The 26844-nt window shown below is 48.9% G+C and overlaps 1 protein-coding gene across 7 annotated transcripts in view; it reads right to left on the bottom strand.

The window, feature by feature from the left end:
• Positions 1 to 26844, bottom strand: part of LOC142492636 (carbohydrate sulfotransferase 9-like) — a 35760-nt gene that overhangs the window by 6179 nt on the left and 2737 nt on the right. For all 7 annotated transcript variants that reach the window (XM_075595464.1, XM_075595465.1, XM_075595468.1 and 4 more), the window contains 2 exons: positions 12038 to 12226; positions 11456 to 11494 (listed from right to left, as the gene is read on the bottom strand). In XM_075595464.1, coding sequence (XP_075451579.1) covers positions 11456 to 11494; positions 12038 to 12226 — 228 coding nt within the window. The remainder of the gene's footprint in view (positions 1 to 11455; positions 11495 to 12037; positions 12227 to 26844) is intronic.

Here is a 26844-nt window from a genome sequence, read left to right as displayed (position 1 = left end):
CCCTAATATCACCTCCCCCGACACCCTCCCAATCGTCACCGCGTTACCAGCCGGCCGGGAAGAGGAGAGAGGGAGGTGAGGTAATGGAGCAAGGGGGAATCTGTCCCCGGCGGTTATGCCACCTTGCTGCTGAGGGGTTCAAAGCTACTGTACATTTGCTTTTCAGAATGACATGCGCCCCAAACAATTGTTGGCTAAAGATTGACCATTGAATTCTATATGGAATTTGTCTTAATGGATTGCTAAAATTGTTGCTATTGCTGTTTAATGAATAATCCCCAGTGGGTTTTTCCCCCCACTTAGAATTGTATTTTATTTAATGTATAGGTAAGGGGGGGGGGGTACAGAAAAAGAATGGGAGAGGGGTACTTAATAAAACAAATACACTGATATACAGGGAAAACACGTGATATTTCATTGATAATTAACAAAGTAATAGTTAGTAGTGAATTTGTCGAATCCCGTCTATATCATGGGGTGACAGACAGATATCAGACAGAGTCTGGTGTGCACCCAGCATGCCATTGTAAATATCAGATTATGATTATGGAGAAAAAGGGGAGCACAAAAGGGTGCAGCACCCTTATAAGGTTGAGATAGCAGCGTCAAATGTAGGACATCCCTTATTTCTTACCCACAGATCCCATGTGCTTGCAACTTTCTCTCCCATTCAAGTCATTAAGAAATGTAGTAATTTTTTCAAATTTGCCGTACACTATTGACAACTTTAGATATGTTAGGGACCGGGCCCCTTCATGACGCACCTAGCCGCAGACAAGATATGTGTGATTAACGAATTTCTTTATAACAGATGTTCAAAATCGTCCCAGTTTTTCGAGCTACCTGGAGGACTCTTGTGTATTACCGTCCACGGCCAAGACACTGCCTGTGGTGTCATCAACAAGGAGGAGGGCTGGAGGTCACGTCCTGGTGTGAATGGTGTGATATGACCTACCTTTGGCCAGTGCCAGGAGGCCTGGGATCAGCTTATGTCCGCTCTCCATCTGGACGGAGGGCCAAGTTCCTATCCACTGGTCCATGGGCTGCAAACATTAATGGACAATGCTCCGGCCAGTGCGGAGCAGGTCTATATGGACATGATATACGAGATTTTTCACCTGCAGCGGAGGAGTTCAGGTGCTACCCTGTGCTGGGAATACTACGACGCGAGCTCCGATTCTGGGGTGGTGCTAACTGTGCTGCAAAGCAGGGGGGCGGGGGGGGGGGTGATTTCCTAGCACAGTTAGCGCTGTGTCATGTCTCTCCCAAACTTACACTCCTGGAAGACGCCACCCCAGAATCGGAGCTGATGTTTTGCGGGAACCGCGGTCAAACTCCAGGATCCTCCTCAGGGACCCTGAACTCTCCTAGTCTGTGCCTGAGACGAGTTCCATCCTGAGGGTGCTATTTTTCAAGTCATATCCTAGGCTGAGCATATTATCCCACCTGCTAATCTTAGCACATATTATTTGAGCACACGCTGCAGTCCCATCGCGGGGGGTGCTGTCTTTCAAGTCATATCCCCCTGGGGCGTGTGCTGCAGCGTGCCCTCGGCAGAAACCTTGATGGTCAGTCACATGGATATCCGAAAGTTGGGGAGCGTTCGCAGATCACGTGATGATATGTGAGAGATGAAAAAACGAATAATAGTTTAATCAATAACATGTAAAAAAATGTATGTATAAAAATGTGTAAGTCCCACTCTCAAATGATATTGGTAGTTCAAGCAGATCAGAGATACACCTCTCTCTGATGGGAGCTCAATGGCCAGTAGAACTACCCTATGTTCGTATATCTCTCTCTTATACTGACGAGCAACATTCTCACTGACGGATAACACGGGAGCTACATCTCTTACAGAGATAGACTACACGGAGGTGCATTGGCCTTGATACAGTGTGGGTCAGACACCTCTCATGCGGCAGGGTGGGGTTTGCATTGTGAGATGGATACCTTCCCTGGGTATCCTGCTTGCAAACAGCTGGGAATATTGGCCTGGATATGGTGAGTGCTCCATTCACTTCTCCTGCAGCATATTCCCATCCAAATTAAGCAGCCCCTGTTGCTCTTCTCAGCAGCGACTCCAAATATAGCCCCTGTCCCCCCCACCCCCACCTTGTCCCCCCCCACCCCCACCCCCACACCCCCACCCCCACACCAACGATCTGACCACTACATGGGTGTTCCCGGTGCTGTGAGCTCACCTGCCATCTTACAGGAGGTCTGAGGGCTCCGCAGATGTTGTATGGGAACAGCAACAGGACAGGCTTTTCCTCCTTAGGGTGCAGCGCCTCCATCCCATGAGGATCTTGGTCCGCACAGGCAACTCTCTTCTCCAAATAATATACAGCATAGTTGGTACAACTGCATCTTTATTCTGCACACTGCTGGTCATCCTCCACAATCCCTGGGGCAGACCCAAGGGGCTTGAGGCTCCAAGGGTCCCTCCCCAACTCCTTCACCCCCTGACGGGCAAAGGAAATCACTGCCACTCCCCTGAGGGAGGGAAGACACACACCAACAACCACACAAATTTGGTGGAGTTCCAGCTTTTATACCCGGGGGGAAGGGCTTGTAACCCTGCCCCATAACTGGGCAGGTCGAGGTACTGACAGGCATCACACCATCTGCATGTGACCCAGTCAGTACCCTCCCCAGGTATAACACTCCAAACTGCCGCTTTAGGCCTGCCCCTGGATATGGCAACATAGTACCCATCCAGGCTGCAACTGCAGGGTAGGCCCTGCACAGGAGTTTAACCCCAACACTGCCTGTTCTTATCAGGACTTATAGTGTTGGAAGGCTATAGCCAGGGGCAATAGGCTACACATATGAAAGAAACAGAATTACCTTGTGGATGGTCAGGCTGGGCCCGGTTTCTGCAGGGGTGGTCGGCGCTGCAGGTTGGGCTTGACCTCTGGCCAGGCCCGACTGCCATTCCTCTCTCAGCTTCCGGTCTCTTCCTTACTCTGTCCCACGCCGAGCTTCGAATGCTGGCACGCAACGGGCCTCCCACTCATGCTGCGCACGCCGGAAGCTGGGCCAAGCTTACTTCCAGCACGCTGACGTCAGAGAGGCCCGTTGTGTGCCAGCGCTGGAAGCTTGGTGTGGGACAGAGTAAGGAAGATGCCTGCAGCTGAGAGAGAACCGGGGCCCGGCCGCAAGAGGATCGGCAGCCAGGCCAAGCCAGAGGTCGGGCCCAATGTGCAGTGCCGGCCAGCTGGCCGGCCAGACACAGGGCCCGGGACACCTGTCCCGGCTGACCCCCCTGTCAGCAGCCCTGATAGTAGTAGCCGTGCAGTTTGATCACTATCTATGCTCTAAAATGCCTTTGATTCTTAAAAAAATAAATTGCACGTGTGGATTTGCATAATGGCGGTGGGGAAATACCAGAACATACTGTATGATGCAAATGTGAACCTGATTACTGCAGAAAGTGTATTCAGGTGATAGTACAAGCTGGAACACAACAAGGAAGAACTGACAGTTGTGACAAACGGCTTACTCCGGGGCTCCGCCGTCTGTCCGGGACTGTTAGAACACGGTCTTTTAGGGTAGGTTAAATGATGAGACGTCATGTACTGTTCCTTTAAACAGGCTATACCTGGTTTATTCAGTCCCAGGCACTGGGACTGCTACAGTGTAAACAGAAAACAAAGCCAAACAAAAAGCTGCTCGTCTGAGCGATAACTTAAAACTTAGATGTCCCTGACTCAGAGTTGGAAGTGGCTTGTCCACTTCCACCAACAAAATAAGTACCTTTGCAGTCTTTAGACAAACTAACAGAATGAATGAAGCGATTTGGGAAAGAGGCTTTCTCACCCCTCTGCAGTTCAGCAGCCTTCCAGGCTCTTGGGCGGGGCCCAGAGGAAACAGGAAACAGGTCTTATATACCTGAACTCTAATCAGCATGACAGGTGACAGAAAACAGGCAGCAGACAAACTGTGGAATGGAGTGCCTGTACTACGAGGCTGCCCTGTTCAGCTTAGACAGGACAGAAACTGTTCAGTATCCTGGGAGCCCTGTATATGGAGTTTATTACCAACCCCTGGTTTCTGTCACATATCCTCCCCCCCAGCTCAGACCTCGAGGGGTGAGCGACCATGGATATTAGGGAGTGCATCCTTGACAACCCGTCGGCATTGCCATGTTTGTGCCCCGACCTGTGTTCCACAGAAAATTTAAAAGGCTGTAGGCTTAGGAACCACCTGGTCACCCTAGCGTTCTTCTCCCTATTTTGACACATCCAGGTAAGGGGTGCATGATCTGTGACCAATCGGAACTTTCTCCCCAACAGATAATACTTGAGTGTCTCTACAGCCCACTTTATTGCGAGACACTCTCTCGACTATGGAGTAATTTTTCTCCTGGGGATTTAGTTTCCTACTTAAATAAAGGATGGGGTGCTCCTCCCCTTGAGACTCCTGGGAGAGTACCGCCCCCAGCCCTACCTCAGATGCGTCGGTTTGGACTACGAACTCTTTGGAGAAGTCAGGTGTGACCAACACTGGTTGGGCACAGAGAGCTTCTTTCAGGCTTCTAAAGGCCTGTTCGGCTTCGGGGGACCACTTTACCATTAGCGGTCCTCTTGCTTTTGTGAGGTCGGTTAGTGGGGTTGCCTTAGTTGCAAAATTGGGAATAAACCTCCTATAGTAGCCAATTAACCCCAAAAAGGTCCTTACTTGTTTTTTTGTGACTGGCCTTGGCCAATTTTGTATCGCCTCTACTTTGAGTGTTTGTGGTTTGAGTAACCCTCTACCAATAGAATACCCCAGATACTTGGCCTCCTCCAGACCAATAGTGCATTTAGCGGGGTTAGCAGTTAGTCCAGCAGACCGAACTGCGTCGAGCACAGCTTGGACCTTTGGAAGGTGGGACTGCCAATCTTCACTATGGATTACCACATCATCCAGGTAGGCGGCAGCATACCGAACATGTGGTTTTAAAATTTTATCCATCATTCTTTGGAATGTGGCGGAAGCTCCATGTAAGCCAAAAGGCAGCACCTTATATTGAAAGAGGCCGTCTGGGGTTGAGAAGGCTGTTTTTTCTTTTGCCCTTTCTGTGAGGGGAACCTGCCAGTACCCTTTTGTTAGGTCTAGGGTTGTGAGATATCGGGCTTTGCCCAGTCTCTCTACAAGTTCATCCACCCTGGGCATAGGATAAGTATCAAATTTTGACACCGCGTTTAGTTTCCGGTAGTCATTACAAAACCTTGTTGTACCGTCTGGCTTTGGGACTAAAACTATAGGGCTGTTCCACCCACTTTGGGATTCCTCAATTACGCCTAGTTTTAGCATTTTTTTAACCTCTAAACTTATAGCCTCTCTCTTGGCCTCTGGGATTCGGTACGGTTTAAGGTTAACTCGGACCCCCGGTTCAGAGACTATGTCATGTTTAATTACGTTAGTTTTACCTGGCTGTGTAGAGAAGATTTCTTTGTTCCTTCTCACTAAACTCTGGACCTCTCGTTTCTGATGCACGGACAGTGTTTCAGCTATGCTAACCTCTGGGTCAGTTTCTTGATTCTCTGACGGACCTGGGGGTACTAGGGTTAACAAGACCTCTCTATCTTTCCAGGGCTTGAGTAGGTTTATATGGTAAATTTGCTCAGGTTTCCTCCTACCTGGCTGCCTTACCCTATAATTTACTTCTCCCACTCTTTCCAAGACCTCATATGGCCCATGCCATTTAGCAAGGAATTTACTCTCCACGGTGGGAACCAGAACTAGTACCCTATCACCTGGAAAAAAAATTCTGACCCTAGCACCCTTATTATACGTATTCCTTTGTGCTTCTTGAGCTTTCTCCATGTGTTCCCTCACTATGGGTAGGACTGCAGCAATGCGGTCCTGCATCTGGGCAACATGCTCTATTACACTTCTGTAAGGGGTAACCTCGTGTTCCCAAGTTTCTTTGGCTATATCCAGTAAGCCCCTTGGATGTCGGCCATACAATAGTTCAAACGGGGAGAAGCCTGTGGATGACTGGGGAACTTCCCTAATGGCAAATAACAGGTATGGTAACAAACAGTCCCAGTTTTTCCCATCCTTATCGACCGCCCGGCGTAACATGCTCTTTAAGGTTTTATTGAACCTTTCCACTAAACCATCTGTTTGTGGATGATAGACTGAGGTTCTGAGATGCTTGATTTTTAGGAGTTTACATAGCTCTTTTGTTACTTGGGACATAAATGGTGTTCCCTGGTCAGATAAGATCTCTTTAGGAATTCCGACCCGGGAAAACAGAAGTACTAACTCTTTTGCTATGTTTTTAGCAGAGGTGCTACGTAGGGGAACTGCCTCCGGATATCGGATAGCATAATCTAATATTACCAATATATGCTGATGTCCCCTAGCAGACTTTATTAGGGGTCCTACTAGATCCATAGCAATCCGGTCAAATGGTACCTCTATTATGGGAAGGGGTACCAATGGGCTGCGGTATGCTTTGAACGGGGCGGTGATCTGACATTCTGGGCATGAGGAACAATAGTTTGTAATTTCTGCCAGAACCCCAGGCCAATAAAAGCTTCGGAGAACCTTTTCTTTTGTCTTTTCCACCCCTAGGTGTCCCCCCAATGGATGACTATGTGCGAGGTGGAATACTACGTTACGGAATGTCCGTGGTACCAACAATTGTTTAGTTGTAACTGATTTTCTTTTATCAACCCGATATACTAGGTCGTTCTCTACCTCGAAGTAGGGGTAAGCAAGTGACCTATCTGGTTGGCCATGAATACTATTCTGGTCCCGTATATTTCCCCTTGCTACCGCTAATGTGGGATCCTCCCACTGGGCCTTCTTAAAACTCCCAGGACTGACCTCTAGGTCAGCGAGGGTCTTATCCTGTACTGGGGTGGTAAGTGCCTGATCAACATCTTGATTTGGGGTATTCCCTACCAAAGTAGTGATGGAGAAGGGAATTTCACAGCACTCCTCCTTTTCCCCCTTCTTATTTGGGCCCTCGTCAACATCCATTTCTGAAAAAGGGAAAGGATTTGTTTCTTCTAACACTTCGTTATGGTCCGCTATTGAACTCTGGGCGCTATTCTGAGCTGGGGACCACATTTTTAGAAAATGGGGAAAGTCGGTCCCTATTAACACATCATGTGCCAGTTTGGGTACAACACCCACCTTGAAATCTAAAGAACCAAATTCTGTTTCAAAAAAAACATCAACAGTGGAATATTCATGATTATCCCCATGTATACAACAAATTGCCACTCTTTGTGAACTGTTTACCTGTTTCTTCTTAATGGGCAATAGGTATTCGGACACTAGTGTGACCATGCTCCCAGAGTCAAGAAGTGCCCGAACCCTCTTACCATTAACCTTTACAAATGCCCACAGATGGTTATTCAAGGGGTCCTCTGGGCTAGGGCCCATACATTGGGACAACAGCGAATAAGGTTCCACGCTGTTGCATTGCATGGGCTCATCATTTAGTGGGCAGATTTTTGCTGTGTGGCCCCTCTCATGACAATTTACACATTTAGGTACATAGTCTGTGTCCCACTTAGAGCCTTTTCCCGGCTCCCCATGTTGGCTATTGCCCTTAGTGTGCGAACCACTGTTGCTGGAGCGGCGTGAAGGTGGTCGCCGCTCTTCAGCGCCCCTTAACCCCGGTACCCTTTTACCGTCTCTGGAAGAGTCCTGGAACCTCGGGTAGTGGGGTTGCTCCACGACTGTGGGTTGCGGGTGCTCTTCTGCTGCACTGTACCTTTCTACAAGGGCCACAAGCTCATCCGCATTGTGGGGGTCACTCCGACTGACCCAACGACGTAAGGCAGAGGGAAGTTTCCTCAAGAACTGGTCCATGACCAACCGTTCCACGATGTGGCTTGCTGAGTTGATCTCGGGTTGTAGCCACTTCCGGGCGAGGTGGATGAGGTCATACATCTGGCTTCGGGTGGCTTTATCCATCGTGAAGGACCATGCGTGAAACCTTTGGGCACGAACAGCCATGGTTACGCCGAGGCGGGCGAGGATCTCGAACTTCAATTTTGCATAGACGTTAGCTTCGGCTGGCTCTAGATCAAAGTAAGCCTTCTGGGGTTCGCCGCTTAGGAAGGGTGCGATTAGACCAGCCCACTCAGCTTCTGGCCATCCCTCTCTCTGTGCCGTGAGTTCAAACGTGAGAAGATAGGCTTCCACATCATCCGAGGGTCCCATCTTCTGAAGGTAGTGGCTTGCCCTGGTCATTTTCGGAACTGGGGCTGCCGCTGCCAGTGGAAGGTTACTGATAGTCCCCCTCAGGATCTCGAGTTCCTGCTGTAAGCCCTGAGCGAACCGCTGTTGCTCCTCTCTCAGCAAGCGGTTTGTCTCTTGCTGGTTTGCATTCGCGTTTTGCAGGGCTTCATTCGTCTGTTGCTGGTTTGCATTCGTCTGTTGCTGGTTTGCATTCGCCTGTTGCTGGTTGGCATTAATCTCTTGCTGGGCTATTAGCAGCTGTTGCTGGGCTGCATTCGTCTGCTGCTGGTTTGCATTAGTTTCTTGCTGGGCTATTAACAGCTGTTGCTGGGTTTCATTCGCGTCTTTCTGGGCAGCGACATTGCGTACCAGCGCACCCACCACGTCTTCCATCTTGTTTGCAGAGGATGAAAAAAACCTTTTTTTTTTTTTTTTTTTTCTTTCAAAGTTCTTCAACCCGCAGACCCCCTAGTGCTCTGCCCGCATTCTCACCATATGTGACAAACGGCTTACTCCGGGGCTCCGCCGTCTGTCCGGGACTGTTAGAACACGGTCTTTTAGGGTAGGTTAAATGATGAGACGTCACGTACTGTTCCTTTAAACAGGCTATACCTGGTTTATTCAGTCCCAGGCACTGGGACTGCTACAGTGTAAACAGAAAACAAAGCCAAACAAAAAGCTGCTCGTCTGAGCGATAACTTAAACTTAGATGTCCCCGACTCAGAGTTGGAAGTGGCTTGTCCACTTCCACCAACAAAATAAGTACCTTTGCAGTCTTTAGACAAACTAACAGAATGAATGAAGCGATTTGGGAAAGAGGCTTCCTCACCCCTCTGCAGTTCAGCAGCCTTCCAGGCTCTTGGGCGGGGCCCAGAGGAAACAGGAAACAGGTCTTATATACCTGAACTCTAATCAGCATGACAAGTGACAGAAAACAGGCAGCAGACAAACTGTGGAATGGAGTGCCTGTACTACGAGGCTGCCCTGTTCAGCTTAGACAGGACAGAAACTGTTCAGTATCCTGGGAGCCCTGTATATGGAGTTTATTACCAACCCCTGGTTTCTGTCACACAGTCACATGATGACGAATAATTTATAGGCAGCACCAATAAAACTAAACAAAATGATTTGTACAGTATGGAGAAAGTGATTGATGGTGTGGACAGGTGGATGGATAAGTTAACCCCTTTGCTTCTAAAGGGGTCAGCAACACATTTATTTATTTATTTATAAAATATTTTACCAGGAAGTAATACATTGAGAGTTACCTCTCGTTTTCAAGTATGTCCTGGGCACAGAGTTAAGACAAATAATACATGGTTACAAATACAGTTACATAAATCAACAGGGTATACATTATATACAAGACATTGCATGCACAGTTAAAGAAAATATATGTTATGGGCGTATGTAACAGTTACAGACCAGATTAAAATGTGAGACAGCCTTAGATTTGAAAGAACTTAAACTGGTGGTGGATGTGAGAGTCTCTGGTAGGTTGTTCCAGTTTTGGGGTGTATGGTAGGAGAAGGAGGAACGTCCGGATACTTTGTTGAGCCTTGGGACCATGAACAGTCTTTTGGAGTCTGATCTCAGATGATAGGTGCTGCATGTGGTAGAGGTGAGGAGCTTGTTCAGGTAGCTGGGTAGCTTGCCCATAAAGAATTTAAAGGCAAGACAGAAAAGGTGAACTTTGCGCCTACACTCTAGTGATGACCAATCTAGTTCTTTGATCATTTCGCAGTGATGTGTGTTGTAGTTGCATTGGAGAACAAAACGACAAATTGAATTGTAGATGAGCATTGCCTTCCGGGAGCAAAAGAGTTGGTATATTTACACAAAGCAATATTACCAACCACTCAACTACGTTACCCATGGGTCTACTAGGAATATATATTAAAGCCTTAAATGTAATGCCTATGATGTATTCTTGTACACGTGGCTCTGCAGTATTGGCATACAAGGAAGAGATTGGAAGGAAGCTATCTTTTCCCACGTGCTGAAACTCCTCACTAAATTCCATCATTCAGCCTATTCCCTTCATGTTACGCCTGACGTGCACTCAGAACTGGAGTCGTACTGAGGAGTAACTGAGAGGTAAGAGGCAGAACATGGAAATGTCGAAGGTTATACCTTTAAATGGACCAACATATCAATCTATACTGTCTGCAATGGGGTGACAGCAGGAGACACGTTTGCTAGTCCGCTGTCACCACACTCAGTTGAATGTTTTAATTTGACTTTTTTAAGGACATGCTCAGTGATTTTCTGTATGTACAGTACATCTAACCGATCTTGTTTAGGATAAGGGCTCCCTTAGGTCCATATTCGCTAAAGGGTGCTATGCATTAACACAGGGGTGTCCAACTCCAGTCCTCCAGAGCTACCAACAGGTCAGATTTTCAGGATATCCCCGTTTCAGCACAGGTGGCTCAATCAGTGGATCAGTCGAAGATTGCACCACCTGTGTTGAAGCAGGGATATCCTGAAAACCTGACCTGTTGGTGGACTACCCTTCCTTTAATACCCTCCCCCCCCCCCTAACCGCCATTCAAATGAATGGGAGTTAAAACGTGCTGACACACAGCCTCTGTTAGTGAATATGGGCCTTAAGCTTCAATGGAGTTTCACTGACAGAAGTCATTAGCTGTCCTTTAAATCAGCTGTCCGTGCTACAGTATCACTATCTTTTGCTTTATAATTTTACTGCAAGATATCTCTTCTTGCCCTTACAAAGCCTTTTTTTTAAATATATTTTTTTAATCTGGTGCTCCGTCCTGGAGATATTGATGTTTGAAATATTAAGGGCCCCGGAGGTTAAAATGGACCTCTTCCGACAGCCCCGTGTACGGTAAGGGTAACCTCAGAAGCTAGAGATTTTTTTTAAATCAGGATTTCTAACAAACATACACACACACACACACGCACAAACACACACACACACAAACGCACAAACACACACACACACAAACGCACAAACACACACACACACACACACACACAAAAAGCCAGGCCAACCCATAACATGATATGGCTTAAACTTATATAAACATCTGGGGAACAATGCAACTTGAAATAGATTTTGTTTTAAGTCTGGGATCCCGAATCTCACTGATATGTGTCCTCTCAGACAGCAGAGACATGTGTGAGGTTAAAGGGGAAGGTTATTGAAGAATCTGATTTATTATAACTAAAATGTAGTTGTAAAATGAAATGTGTAAATAGTAACAAATAAATGTTTGGGATTTTCAGATGGACTTACATTGAGCTTCGATGGGAATAATTCTTGGAACATATGGGCCTATGAAAAAAAGAATATGTATTATTAATGTAGGGTTAGAAATCACCACATTGCAAGTCCTATACTTTGTCTTTATGTTGCAAAATAGAAAGAAGGGGAACAATAACATATTTTAGTGCTAAAAGTAATACAAATCTCTAAAAAAAAAATATGCGTCGTATGAAGACTTTATACATGTGACGTATTTATGTATATATGTCTTTTTTATATAGCGCCATTAATGTACACAGTGCTTCACAGCAGTAATACACGTGACAATCATATAAATAACAAATAATACAAATAACACATCAAGGGAAGAAGTGCTTCAGACATAAAACTAACATTTAGGAAAAGGCGTCCCTGCTCCGAAGAGCTTACAATCTAATTGACGTATAATTTTGTTGTCTGAAGTTATTGTTGATGCATCCCTTCAGTTTGACATGCGCCAAATTTTCACCACAAAAGCAGTTTTGATGCTTTATACATAGGCCCCATAATGTACAAACATTACCATGATCACTGAGAAATATCCTCCTGTTGTATTTGAAAGATAACCATTACCTTCTCCTTGAGTCGAGAGCACATGGAGCATCCTCGTCCACAAGCAAAGAAAACCTATTCCAAGAAGGATTGCCAAGATCCGCAAGAAGAAGCGCATTTTCGTTCTATTCATTACCATGGCACAGAAAACCACACCGATTCCAGGCAGGACAGTACTGCAGTGCTTGATCTCATGTGTCAGCAGTTGACCTGAGGGTTAAAGTATTGTTTGTTCAGTATGGGGGCTCAATTCCATTGCTCTCAGTGTTAAATCAACAATGCAGAGAACCAGCTTACCTTTACAATGCTTGGGTTGCCACTAATTACCTGTAAAATATAACATATGCCCTAATAGCCATGGATAATTCCCTGTTGGAGGGGCCAGCAATGCATATTCATTGTTCTTGAAAGTTTATCCTGACGATGTTTGCGGACCTTGTTACCTGAATAGATGATCACTGTGTAGCCCCATCTTCAGGGACCACTCATTCTAAAAGGGGTTAACGGCCTTAATGGGTTAACTGGGTGGGCTCACTCCTATGTTGCCCCTCCCCTGGATGTCATGAGACCCATGATCTCACTATAGTGAGTATAGAGCTCCACCCCATTTTCTAGAAGCAGGTTCTTCAGAGTTCTGACTGGGGGTCCTCACTGCGAGTCCTGTAAACAGGTTTGTGTGTGTATAGCTAAATGAATTAATATGTGTCCTGTCACCGTTTGTTATTATTAGCTAGGAAACGTGCCCTAACCTAACTAAGCTCCAGTAGTAAAGGCCCTCAATTGTTGTCGCTATTGAAAAGGATGCGCATGCTCATGGTAAGGCGTTCTCGGCATAGTAAGTCTTGTGTCCGACCCAACCAGAAGGTTCTCTGCGCATTCCTGATTGTATAGGTAGAAAGTATGCAATACATAACAGTGGGTTGCAAACTCAGGAGCCCAACATGTATCACCTTAACAGCCCACTCGACAAGTGGTGGAACATTATTAACCCCAAGCAAGAGACTTCCAATGTATCCATTACAATGGGTAACAAGTGTATGTACCTCCCCAACATAGAAGTGAGAGCTACCCGGGGGATAAAGGCCAGAGTGATATTGTTTGCCACGAGTTTCTGTCAAGTAACCAGTATATCAATGACTGACGAAGAATTATTGATGGCTGTCAAATAAAGCATCTTTTTGTTTATAAAAAGTTCCTGGTGCTCATCCTTTTCATATTCATCTCATATTCAAGCATTCACGCCCAGCCTGCACTTACAGTATTAACACCCTGCAAAAGCCTGAGAGGCTGAGCCCTGCCAAGGGACATAACCCAATCTGATGAGACCTAATTTATTACCGGGTAGGGAGGGTTACAACCATATGACTAGAGTGGAGCAAACAAGACTCTCATTCAGACACCCCTGTCTTATAGGCACCCCTGTCTTACAGACACCTCTATCATTTAGACTCCTCTGTCATTCAGACATCCTCTTATGAATGAGAACAATTACAATATTTCAGACGTTCAAAAATATTTTAAACATACTTCTCCTTGGTATATGTTGGGATACTGTGTGTTGTGTTATCTGGAGCAACAATGTCATGTTCTGCATTTGTATCACTGCCATTAGGTTCATTAAGGTCTCACGTAGACTAGGACTGTCCTCTTACAAAGTCTCCCGATGCATGAGGCCCATTGTTCTGACCGCTGGAACGCCGAGTCCTTGCTTTCTTTCAAACTAAAACCTCAGCATAGTTCCGCTTTCCCAGCCGGGAGATAAATGGCACGTCTGATTTCCAAAGAAGATGAAATTCTTTGGCGCATGGTGGCGGATTATTTAGTGTCGTATCTGTTTGAGATGGAGACCAGCCAGGCATTGTGTGGAAATGCCTAAGTTGTCTTTATCTTTATCAATGGTTTAGTTTGGTTAATACTATTTACATTATGTCTGTTGTTTACATTTTATCATTTACTCCAGACTATCACTGTATTTACACTGTATAAACACATGTGAATGTCTCCCATATCACTAGTCATTCCAGATTAATGTAGAGCCTGCAAAACTAGTGCACCATGTTTATCAAGGGAAAGGAATCCCATTTAAGGAGTTTTTCCTTTGATAAATCGATATTGCATGAGGTTTGCAGATAAAATAGTTTCGTTAACAGCCCTGTATGTGTGTGATGTCATAGTGTCAACACACCTTTAATCCAGTAGATGGCGCTAATATATAATGATTATCTAGTACTGAGGTTAGCAACTTTGTATTCATTTTTTTTAAACAATTTTTTTGTATTAAAATAACAGAATGTTCCAGTTTTATAGGTTTGCTCAAGTTTTTATCCATATTTATATCATAACTGTATCTACTCTTTTGCTTTGTTTTAATTTAAATATTATAATTAGAGATGGAGACATGGAAACGGCAGACGTCACGTGACAACGTGGGGCAATGTGACATCCCATGGCGCCACGTTGTGATGAAAACACGTTGTCGCGTGATGTTGCGCTGTGGATGCGGAGTTATTGTGTGGGAGTGCTGAGGGTGGGTGCGGAGTTATTGTGTGGGAGTGCTGATGGTGGATGCGGAGTTATTGTGTGGCAGTGCTGAGGGTGGATGCGGAGTTATTGTGTGGGAGTGCTGAGGGTGGATGCGGAGTTATTGTGTGGCAGTGCTGAGGGTGGATGCAGAGTTATTGTGTGGGAGTGCTGAGGGTGGATGCGGAGTTATTGTGTGGGAGTGCTGAGGGTGGATGCAGAGTTATTGTGTGGGAGTGCTGAGGGTGGATGCGGAGTTATTGTGTGGGAGTGCTGAGGGTGGATGCGGAGTTATTGTGTGGGAGTGCTGAGGGTGGATGCGGAGTTATCGTGTGGGAGTGCTGAGGGCAGATGCGGAGTTATTGTGTGGGAGTGCTGAGGGTGGATGTGGAGTTATTGTGTGGGAGTGCTGAGGGTGGATGCAGAGTTATTGTGTGGGAGTGCTGAGGGCAGATGCGGAGTTATTGTGTGGGAGTGCTGAGGGTGGATGCGGAGTTATTGTGTGGGAGTGCTGAGGGCGGATGCAGAGTTATTGTGTGGGAGTGCTGAGGGTGGATGCGGAGATATTGTGTGGAAGTGCTGAGGGCAGATGCGGAGTTATTGTGTGGGAGTGCTGAGGGTGGATGCGGAGTTATTGTGTGGGAGTGCTGAGGGTGGATGCGGAGTTATCGTGTGGGAGTGCTGAGGGTGGATGCGGAGTTATTGTGTGGGAGTGCTGAGGGTGGATGCGGATTTATTGTGTGGGAGTGCTGAGGGTGGATGCGGAGTTATTGTGTGGGAGTGCTGACGGTGGATGGGGAGTTATTGTGGGGGAGTGCTGAGGGTGGATGCGGAGTTATTGTGTGGGAGTGCTGAGGGTGGATGCGGAGTTATTGTGTGGGAGTGCTGAGGGTGGATGGGGAGTTATTGTGTGGGAGTGCTGAGGGTGGATGCGGAGTTATTGTGTGGGAGTGCTGAGGGTGGATGCGGAGTTATTGTGTGGGAGTGCTGAGGGTGGATGTGGAGTTATTGTGTGGGAGTGCTGACGGTGGATGCGGAGTTATTGTGTGGGAGTGCTGACGGTGGATGCGGAGTTATTGTGTGGGAGTGCTGAGGGTGGATGCGGAGTTATTGTGTGGGAGTGCTGAGGGTGGATGCGGAGTTATTGTGTGGGAGTGCTGAGGGTGGATGCGGAGTTATTGTGTGGGAGTGCTGAGGGTGGATGCGGAGTTATTGTGTGGGAGTGCTGAGGGTGGATGCGGAGTTATTGTGGGGGAGTGCTGAGGGTGGATGCGGAGTTATTGTGTGGGAGTGCTGAGGGTGGATGCGGAGTTATTGTGTGGGAGTGCTGAGGGTGGATGCGGAGTTATCGTGTGGGAGTGCTGAAGGTGGATGCGGAGTTATCGTGTGGGAGTGCTGAGGGTGGATGCGGAGTTATTGTGTGGGAGTGCTGAGGGTGGATGCGGAGTTATTGTGTGGGAGTGCTGAGGGTGGATGCGGAGTTATTGTGTGGGAGTGCTGAGGGTGGATGCGGAGTTATTGTGGGGGAGTGCTGAGGGTGGATGCGGAGTTATTGTGTGGGAGTGCTGAGGGTGGATGCGGAGTTATTGTGTGGGAGTGCTGAGGGTGGATGCGGAGTTATTGTGTGGGAGTGCTGAGGGCGGATGAGGAGTTATTGTGTGGGAGTGCTGAGGGCGGATGCGGAGTTATTGTGTGGGAGTGCTGAGGGTGGATGCGGAGTTATTGTGGGGGAGTGCTGAGGGTGGATGGGGAGTTATTGTGTGGGAGTGCTGAGGGTGGATGCGGAGTTATTGTGTGGGAGTGCTGAGGGTGGATGCGGAGTTATTGTGTGGGAGTGCTGAGGGTGGATGCGGAGTTATTGTGTGGGAGTGCTGAGGGTGGATGCGGAGTTATTGTGTGGGAGTGCTGAGGGTGGATGTGGAGTTATTGTGTGGGAGTGCTGACGGTGGATGCGGAGTTATTGTGTGGGAGTGCTGACGGTGGATGCGGAGTTATTGTGTGGGAGTGCTGAGGGTGGATGCGGAGTTATTGTGTGGGAGTGCTGAGGGTGGATGCGGAGTTATTGTGTGGGAGTGCTGAGGGTGGATGCGGAGTTATTGTGTGGGAGTGCTGAGGGTGGATGCGGAGTTATTGTGTGGGAGTGCTGAGGGTGGATGCGGAGTTATTGTGTGGGAGTGCTGAGGGTGGATGCGGAGTTATTGTGTGGGAGTGCTGAAGGTGGATGCGGTGTTATTGTGTGGGAGTGCTGAGGGTGGATGGGGAGTTATTGTGTGGGAGTGCTGAGGGTGGATGCGGAGTTATTGTGTGGGAGTGCTGAGGGTGGATGCGGAGTTATTGTGTGGGAGTGCTGAGGGTGGATGCGGAGTTATTGTGTGGGAGTGCTGGGGGTGGATGCGGAGTTATTGTGGGGGAGTGCTGAGGGTGGATGCGGAGTTATTGTGGGGGAGTGCTGAGGGTGGATGCGGAGTTATTGTGGGGGAGTGCTGAGGGTGGATGCGGAGTTATTGTGTGGGAGTGCTGAGGGTGGATGCGGAGTTATTGTGGGGGAGTGCTGAGGGTGGATGCGGAGTTATTGTGTGGGAGTGCTGAGGGTGGATGCGGAGTTATTGTGTGGGAGTGCTGAGGGTGGATGCGGAGTTATTGTGGGGGAGTGCTGAGGGTGGATGCGGAGTTATTGTGGGGGAGTGCTGAGGGTGGATGCGGAGTTATTGTGTGGGAGTGCTGAGGGTGGATGCGGAGTTATTGTGTGGGAGTGCTGACGGTGCATGCGGAGTTATTGTGTGGGAGTGCTGAGGGTGGATGCAGAGTTATTGTGTGGGAGTGCTGAGGGTGGATGCGGAGTTATTGTGTGGGAGTGCTGAGGGTGGATGCGGAGTTATTGTGTGGGAGTGCTGAGGGTGGATGCAGAGTTATTGTGTGGGAGTGCTGAGGGTGGATGAGGAGTTATTGTGTGGGAGTGCTGAGGGTGGATGCGGAGTTATTGTGTGGGAGTGCTGGGGGTGGATGTGGAGTTATTGTGTGGGAGTGCTGAGGGTGGATGCGGAGTTATTGTGTGGGAGTGCTGAGGGTGGATGCGGAGTTATTGTGTGGGAGTGCTGAGGGTGGATGCGGAGTTATTGTGGGGGAGTGCTGAGGGTGGATGCGGAGTTATTGTGTGGGAGTGCTGAGGGTGGATGCGGAGTTATTGTGTGGGAGTGCTGAGGGTGGATGCGGAGTTATTGTGGGGGAGTGCTGAGGGTGGATGCGGAGTTATTGTGTGGGAGTGCTGAGGGTGGATGCGGAGTTATTGTGTGGGAGTGCTGAGGGTGGATGCGGAGTTATTGTGGGGGAGTGCTGAGGGTGGATGCGGAGTTATTGTGTGGGAGTGCTGAGGGTGGATGCGGAGTTATTGTGTGGGAGTGCTGAGGGTGGATGCGGAGTTATTGTGGGGGAGTGCTGAGGGTGGATGCGGAGTTATTGTGGGGGAGTGCTGAGGGTGGATGCGGAGTTATTGTGTGGGAGTGCTGAGGGTGGATGCGGAGTTATTGTGTGGGAGTGCTGACGGTGCATGCGGAGTTATTGTGTGGGAGTGCTGAGGGTGGATGCAGAGTTATTGTGTGGGAGTGCTGAGGGTGGATGCGGAGTTATTGTGTGGGAGTGCTGAGGGTGGATGCGGAGTTATTGTGTGGGAGTGCTGAGGGTGGATGCGGAGTTATTGTGTGGGAGTGCTGAGGGTGGATGCGGAGTTATTGTGTGGGAGTGCTGAGGGTGGATGCGGAGTTATTGTGTGGGAGTGCTGAGGGTGGATGCGGAGTTATTGTGTGGGAGTGCTGAGGGTGGATGCGGAGTTATTGTGTGGGAGTGCTGAGGGCGGATGCGGAGTTATTGTGTGGGAGTGCTGAGTGTGGATGCGGAGTTATTGTGTGGGAGTGCTGAGGGTGGATGCGGAGTTATTGTGTGGGAGTGCTGAGGGTGGATGCGGAGTAATTGTGTGGCAGTGCTGAGGGTGGATGCGGAGTTATTGTGTGGCAGTGCTGAGGGTGGATGCGGAGTTATTGTGTGGGAGTGCTGAGGGTGGATGCGGAGTTATTGTGGGGGAGTGCTGAGGGTGGATGCGGAGTTATTGTGTGGGAGTGCTGAGGGTGGATGCGGAGTAATTGTGTGGCAGTGCTGAGGGTGGATGCGGAGTTATTGTGTGGGAGTGCTGAGGGTGAATGCGGAGTTATTGTGTGGGAGTGCTGAGGGTGGATGCGGAGTTATTGTGGGGGAGTGCTGAGGGTGGATGCGGAGTTATTGTGTGGGAGTGCTGAGGGTGGATGCGGAGTTATTGTGTGGGAGTGCTGAGGGTGGATGCGGAGTAATTGTGTGGCAGTGCTGAGGGTGGATGCGGAGTTATTGTGTGGCAGTGCTGAGCGTGGATGCGGAGTTATTGTGTGGGAGTGCTGAGGGTGGATGCGGAGTTATTGTGTGGGAGTGCTGAGGGTGGATGCAGAGTTATTGTGTGGGAGTGCTGAGGGTGGATGCGGAGTTATTGTGGGGGAGTGCTGAGGGTGGATTCAGAGTTATTGTGTGGGAGTGCTGAGGGTGGATGCGGAGTTATTGTGTGGCAGTGCTGAGGGTGGATGCGGAGTTATTGTGTTGGAGTGCTGAGGGTGGATTCAGAGTTATTGTGTGGGAGTGCTGAGGGTGGATGCGGAGTTATTGTGTGGCAGTGCTGAGGGTGGATGCGGAGTTATTGTGTGGGAGTGCTGAGGGTGGATGCGGAGTTATTGTGTGGGAGTGCTGAGGGTGGATGCAGAGTTATTGTGTGGCAGTGCTGAGGGTGGATGCGGAGTTATTGTGTGGGAGTGCTGAGGGTGGATGCGGAGTTATTGTGTGGGAGTGCTGAGGGTGGATGCGGAGTTATTGTGTGGGAGTGCTGAGGGTGGATGCGGAGATATTGTGTGGGAGTGCTGAGGGTGGATGCGGAGTTATTGTGTGGGAGTGCTGAGGGTGGATGCAGAGTTATTGTGTGGGAGTGCTGAGGGTGGATGCGGAGTTATTGTGTGGGAGTGCTGAGGGTGGATGCGGAGTTATTGTGTGGGAGTGCTGAGGGTGGATGCGGAGTTATTGTGTGGGGGTGCTGAGGCTGGATGCGGAGTTATTGTGTGGGAGTGCTGAGGGTGGATGCGGAGTTATTGTGGGGGAGTGCTGAGGGTGGATGCGGAGTTATTGTGTGGGAGTGCTGAGGGTGGATGCGGAGTTATTGTGTGGGAGTGCTGAGGGTGGATGCAGAGTTATTGTGTGGGAGTGCTGAGGGTGGATGCGGAGTTATTGTGTGGGAGTGCTGAGGGTGGATGCGGAGTTATTGTGTGGGAGTGCTGAGGGTGGATGCGGAGTTATTGTGTGGGAGTGCTGAGGCTGGATGCAGAGTTATTGTGTGGGAGTGCTGAGGGTGGATGCGGAGTTATTGTGTGGGAGTGCTGAGGGTGGATGCGGAGTTATTGTGTGGGAGTGCTGAGGGTGGATGCGGAGTTATTGTGTGGGAGTGCTGAGGGTGGATGCGGAGTTATTGTGTGGGAGTGCTGAGGGTGGATGCGGAGTTATTGTGTGGGAGTGCTGAGGGTGGATGCGGAGTTATTGTGTGGGAGTGCTGAGGGTGGATGCGGAGTTATTGTGTGGGAGTGCTGAGGGTGGATGCGGAGTTATTGTGTGGGAGTGCTGAGGGTGGATGCAGAGTTATTGTGTGGGAGTGCTGAGGGTGGATGCGGAGTTATTGTGTGGGAGTGCTGAGGCTGGATGCGGAGTTATTGTGTGGGAGTGCTGAGGGTGGATGCAGAGTTATTGTGTGGGAGTGCTGAGGGTGGATGCAGAGTTATTGTGTGGGAGTGCTGAGGGTGGATGCGGAGTTATTGTGTGGGAGTGCTGAGGGTGGATGCGGATTTATTGTGGGGGAGTGCTGAGGGTGGATGCGGAGTTATTGTGTGGGAGTGCTGAGGGTGGATGCGGAGTTATTGTGTGGGAGTGCTGAGGGTGGATGCAGAGTTATTGTGTGGGAGTGCTGAGGCTGGATGCAGAGTTATTGTGTGGGAGTGCTGAGGCTGGATGCGGAGTTATTGTGTTGGAGTGCTGAGGGTGGATGCGGAGTTATTGTGTGGGAGTGCTGAGGGTGGATGCGGAGTTATTGTGTGGGAGTGCTGAGGGTGGATGCGGAGTTATTGTGTGGGAGTGCTGAGGGTGGATGCAGAGTTATTGTGTGGGAGTGCTGAGGCTGGATGCGGAGTTATTGTGTGGGAGTGCTGAGGGTGGATGCGGAGTTATTGTGTGGGAGTGCTGAGGCTGGATGCAGAGTTATTGTGTGGGAGTGCTGAGGCTGGATGCAGAGTTATTGTGTGGGAGTGCTGAGGGTGGATGCGGAGTTATTGTGTGGGAGTGCTGAGGGTGGATGCAGAGTTATTGTGTGGGAGTGCTGAGGGTGGATGCGGAGTTATTGTGTGGGAGTGCTGAGGGTGGATGCGGAGTTATTGTGGGGGAGTGCTGAGGGTGGATGTGGAGTTATTGTGGGGGAGTGCTGAGGGTGGATGTGGAGTTATTGTGTGGGAGTGCTGAGGGTGGATGCGGAGTTATTGTGTGGGAGTGCTGAGGGTGGATGCGGAGTTATTGTGGGGGAGTGCTGAGGGTGGATGCGGAGTTATTGTGTGGGAGTGCTGAGGGTGGATGCAGAGTTATTGTGTGGGAGTGCTGAGGGTGGATGCAGAGTTATTGTGTGGGAGTGCTGAGGGTGGATGCGGAGTTATTGTGGGGGAGTGCTGAGGGTGGATGCGGAGTTATTGTGTGGGAGTGCTGAGGGTGGATGCGGAGTTATTGTGGGGGAGTGCTGAGGGTGGATGCAGAGTTATTGTGTGGGAGTGCTGAGGGTGGATGCGGAGTTATTGTGTGGGAGTGCTGAGGTTGGATGCGGAGTTATTGTGTTGGAGTGCTGAGGGTGGATGCGGAGTTATTGTGTGGGAGTGCTGAGGGTGGATGCGGAGTTATTGTGTTGGAGTGCTGAGTGTGGATTCTGAGTTATTGTGGGGGAGTGCTGAGGGTGGATGCAGAGTTATTGTGTGGGAGTGCTGAGGGTGGATGCGGAGTTATTGTGTGGGAGTGCTGAGGGTGGATGCAGAGTAATTGTGTGGGAGTGCTGAGGGTGGATTCTGAGTTATTGTGTGGGAGTGCTGAGGTTGGATGCGGAGTTATTGTGTTGGAGTGCTGAGGGTGGATGCGGAGTTATTGTGTGGGAGTGCTGAGGGTGGATGCGGAGTTATCGTGTGGGAGTGCTGAGGGTGGATGCAGAGTTATTGTGTGGGAGTGCTGAGCGTGGATGCGGAGTTATTGTGTTGGAGTGCTGAGGGTGGATGCAGAGTTATTGTGTGGGAGTGCTGAGGGTGGATGCGGAGTTATTGTGTGGGAGTGCTGAGGGTGGATGCGGAGTTATTGTGTGGGAGTGCTGAGGGTGGATGCAGAGTTATTGTGTGGGAGTGCTGAGGGTGGATGCAGAGTTATTGTGTGGGAGTGCTGAGCGTGGATGCGGAGTTATTGTGTGGGAGTGCTGAGGGTGGATGCGGAGTTATTGTGTGGGAGTGCTGAGCGTGGATGCAGAGTTATTGTGTGGGAGTGCTGAGGGTGGATGCAGGGTTAGTGTGGGAGTGCTGAGGGTGTTGTCACTAATGTATGGGAACCTCATTTTTGTTTTTGTGGAAAGTGATCTCTAATTTAACAAGGGTTATTTGTAACTGGATTAAGCATGTTGGGACAATAAGGATGGGACTTCCCTACTTTATTCCATCAAATAATTAAGGCTGTGAGTTTATACACTGTTCACATTGGGTGAATGTGGAGTTACAGTATTTAATACATTTAAGATACATTAAACGTGGGAATAATTACACAATGCAATGGCAGTTCAGTTTAAACCTCTTGGTGTGTGTATGCGATCTGTGGAGATATTGTGCAAATAATTCTCAGATATCAGTCAAAGTCACATTAAATACTGACTCTAAAAGGGGTTCAAGGGTCGCAAAATGGAGCAGTGCTCCACAACTGGTGAAAATTGCGTCATTTTAAGACGGCGTGACGCTATATCACTATATGAAGTTCCACTTTTGGCAGCTCATTGCTCCACTTGAGCCATGAGCATTTTGGGTACTGGTTATAGAGGACAGGGAGGAGAGAGCCAGTGCAATATTATAATGCAAACGTTGTGCATATACTGCACTGTATCTAGTGCAATTTTCCTCTCGCTCTGGGAAATATGTATCAAGGCAAAACTGGCGCAATTCTGGAACCAAACCATTGTTCCATATGTATCAAATGTAGCCCTGGTTCCTATCGAACACAGGCCACTACCATATGCTGTATAACCTGTAGGCTCACAGGGCCTAAGCCTCTGCCACGGAGAGCCTGGGGTGCTCACAATACTTATGACTTGGTGCTGCGCCTCCACCTGCGACAGCTTCCGCCCTAGGGGAAGTGGGTCATCGCAGGAACATGGTCTTGTACATGAACACACACACAGCGATATACCTTAACCAATATACGTTTACTTGTAGCAACCAACAGCTTAATTAACATGTGTCCCTCCCTAGAGGAGACAGTACTACCAGCGTCCGGCTGAACACTCACTCTCCCTTTCCCTTCACCGGGTGATCCCACCCCGTGTCCAGTTCCCGCGTGGAATACGTTCCCCCACCCCCACGTGAGTCAGTGGATGTATGTGTATGTGACTGCGCAGCCACCGTGTCCCGGAGTGAGAATGGTACCGTTGGTGCACTTGGAGTTTACCTGCCGGGCACTCCTGTACCCGGTTCTGCAACTATCTTCACAAAGGATCGGCGTGGGCGTAGATGACGTCACCCGTGGGTGTCCGGGGCGATCCCACCCAGACATGCTGCGGCTTAGTAGCGGGGCCTGGTCCCAGGCCTCCCGCTGATTTAGAACTGTCCCGGTAGCGATCGTATCACAGAAGGGGATCCGGAACCTGTCTATGGCCAGTCCCTAGCTCAGCTGCACTCTACTGGGGCTCAGGGCCTAACTGGGTCTGGGGCCTGCGGCCTAGGTAGGGGCGGCAGCCTCCCTACACCGGAGCTCCTTCTCCTTCCTCCGACAGCTAGCTCTGACTCCTTGTGCGCCCCTCCACTTCCTTTTCCTCCCTATTCTCGTACCTGATTGGTTCGGCCGTGTCACGGGGGACCGCGGGGGCTGCTGGGACTCGTATTCCCCTAACTCCCCTCCTCCCCGAACTCTCCTCCTTCGCGGGCTTTGTTACCCTGCTCTGCGCATGCGCAACCTCCTGCCGGACCAGGTCTGCGCCGGCGCCACCCTAAACATGGCGGCTCCCTTAACGCGGACACTCCGTTATTGGAGCGTCCCCTAGGTGCGACATATCCCACCCCACACAACAATTGGGGGAGAAAACGGGGTCCCGGCTACTCAAAGAAAAACATCTAATTTAAATAAGTAGACCTTTTCTTTGATACATACTGTATAGCATAATTGGTTTGCCCCAGAATTGGTACACAGGCCACGTTTAGGTGGTATTAACCTCTGCTCTACAGAGATCTGCCACGCATTGTAGAAGTAAGATTAGGAAGATTCATGCTTATTTCGCAGATGCGAATATCTGGCCTGTGGTGTTATACAGTACATACCCCCTCGTACGTAAAGCAGGTGTGAGTGCCAAAGAAACGTAGTTGAATTCAATAAAAATGCAGATTAACATAGATAACATTTGACAGGAGAATAGAACATCTTGGCCCCTCCAAGGCTGCCCATTTCCCTCTGTTGGGAAACCTTAGGCCCTGGTTGATCCTTGGATTCCTTTCGTGTTTCGGATAGCTTTGTGTCTATCACAAACAATTCTGGATCCACACATCCACCACTCTTTCTGTGAAGAAGTACAGCACTGCCCCACATTTATACCTGCCTGTGATCTAACGTGGCTGATTCCCCATAGGGCCCAGGCCTGGGCGGCAGCATTTGAGGGTGGCAAATTTCCCTTTTAAAATGTTTTTTTATCCTCATTTACAGAGGCCCTGCTCGCTTCTCCACGGAGTGCCGGTAGTAACCGCTAAGGCAGGCCTGCACAACTCCAGTCCTCGAGGGCCGCAAACAAGCCAGGTTTTCTGGATATCCCTACTTCAGCGCAGCTGGCTCAATTAGTGGCTCAGTCAGACTGAGACTGTGCTGAAGTAGGGATATCCTGAAAACCTGGCCTGTTTGCGGCCCTCGAGGACTGGAGTTGTGCAGGCCTGCGCTAAGGTAATGAAGGGTTTAACGCCTCCCGCAACGCCACCGCCAGGCCTAAACACCCACCCCCTCATCCCCCAATAAACCGGGCACTGGTATTTAACCCCTTCATTACCTTAGCGGTTAGCCGCTAAGGTAATGAAGCCGCCTTTAAATGTATTTTTATTACATAGGATTGAAGCAGGGGGTCTCCGGAGCTGATATTAATGTGTGTCAGCTCCGGAGATCCCCGGCTTCAGATCCGATGCAGTAAAAATATATATTTTTTCCATCTACAGTAAGTCAAACTGCGGATCCCATCTCTCCACCCTTTGAGGTGGCAAGATGAGAACCTGCGAGTTGTTTGCGAGTCGCAGCCGCGGTGTGCCTCTCGGAGTTTCTAGAATAGCTCGATATTGCCAAGAAATGCGTGTTTGAGCATTATTTGAGCTCCCGCACGGTTTGTCTGAGCGGGAGCACGACCGGTCGGGAAGCAGCACTTCTTAGGCGAGTATGGCATGTTATCGAAGCTTTGTGAATAGCTACACATGCAAACTTGTTCGAGAAGTGCCCAAAATTCCCGATCAGTCACTTATCGAAGCTACTAGAATAGGTCCCTTAGTGAGGTACAAAATCCTATTGAAAGCCATTAAGATTTTTCGGTGATATCTGGCACAGTTTACTGCCCTAGAATGGCAGGCGGGAGACTTTGATACATACACACAATCCCCTCAGCGCACTATAACAGACATGGCAGGCATGTTTTCATGAATTCAGTATGTACCCCTCTTTTAAAATGAGAAACAGGAAAGAGTTCATAATTTGCAGGACCTATGCAGCATTTTATATATAATTAATTTGCCTTATGTATTTTGTGTGTGTTTATTTGCATATAAAGTCACTACTATTAATATTGTGAAGAATTTAAAGTATTACTGTGTGTGTATTAGGAGGGTTTAACTATTGACCCTGCTATCCTGCTGTGACTATAATGTCTGGATTATTGATAAACTAGTATGTATCAATATTTAGGTGGCCTGTGGAATAGGATATATTGCACTAGCTCAGGAGTGGCCAACTTCAGTCCTCAAAAGCCACCAACAGTTCAGGTTTCAAGGATATCCCTGCTTCAGCACATGTGGCTCAATCAATCCCTGCTCCAGCACAGGTGGCTCAATCAGTGGTTCAGACATTTTGACTGGGCCACTGATTGAGCACCTGGGCTTAAGGGACTGATTAAGCCACCTGTGCTGAAGCAGGGACTGATTGAGCCACCTGTGCTGAAGCAGGGATATCCTTAAAACCCGGCCTGTCAGTGACCCTCGAGGACCTCTCCTGCACTAGATGAAATCCAACATTTCTTTTACATAAAACTATAGTTCATAATAATATCCTGCTGCTTTATATGTCCCCAGAAACAAAGGAGGGGAAGTGGCATTAGGTTAGAATGTCAGTGGTAAATGAAGCTGCCATTTACAAATTAGGAGTCACACTGTAGGTACAGTATGACAAGGTTTAGCCCACCAAGCTCCATCCCCCCCCCCTGTTTTCTTTCCATGCGGGAGCTGTGAATAAGTCACTTATTGTTGAACCTCTCATCCTGGGAGGAAAATAATATTAGGTTTTACAATGTCATCAGGATGCGCACCTTTAATACACAAAGAAACTGGGCCAAATCAGTAATAATATACTCTGGCTAAAAATATGTATGTCATTTTTTCCCTGGACTCTTAAGTCATTTAGCAGCTGTTAATCTCTTGGATTTGTGCCTCAAAGGAAATTCATTTTTGGTCTGATAGTTAGAGCTATTTTCCCCAGTGATTGTTACATTAGAGTAAAACAGAACATATGACTGATGAGCTTTGATTACCATTTCTCCATTAGATATAGATTTGGACCACATAAACATATAAGGGGAGTGTGTGATGAAGGTCTGATAACAGGTATCAGAGCTCGATCGTCATCAGCGGTCATTCAAGTTAACAAGGATTGGGCACCGCTACCCATTATTGGAGATCGGGGAATCCCCCCATAGACTATCACTTGGGTTTCCCCAAAACATGTCCTACTTGGAGTTTCCCGAG

This window comes from Ascaphus truei, chromosome 4 (genome assembly GCF_040206685.1).
Source record: "Ascaphus truei isolate aAscTru1 chromosome 4, aAscTru1.hap1, whole genome shotgun sequence".
In the NCBI taxonomy this organism is placed as follows: Eukaryota; Metazoa; Chordata; class Amphibia; order Anura; family Ascaphidae; genus Ascaphus; species Ascaphus truei.
The sequence above is the reverse complement of the archived record's forward strand: the minus strand, read 5'-3'. Positions and strand labels throughout refer to the sequence as shown.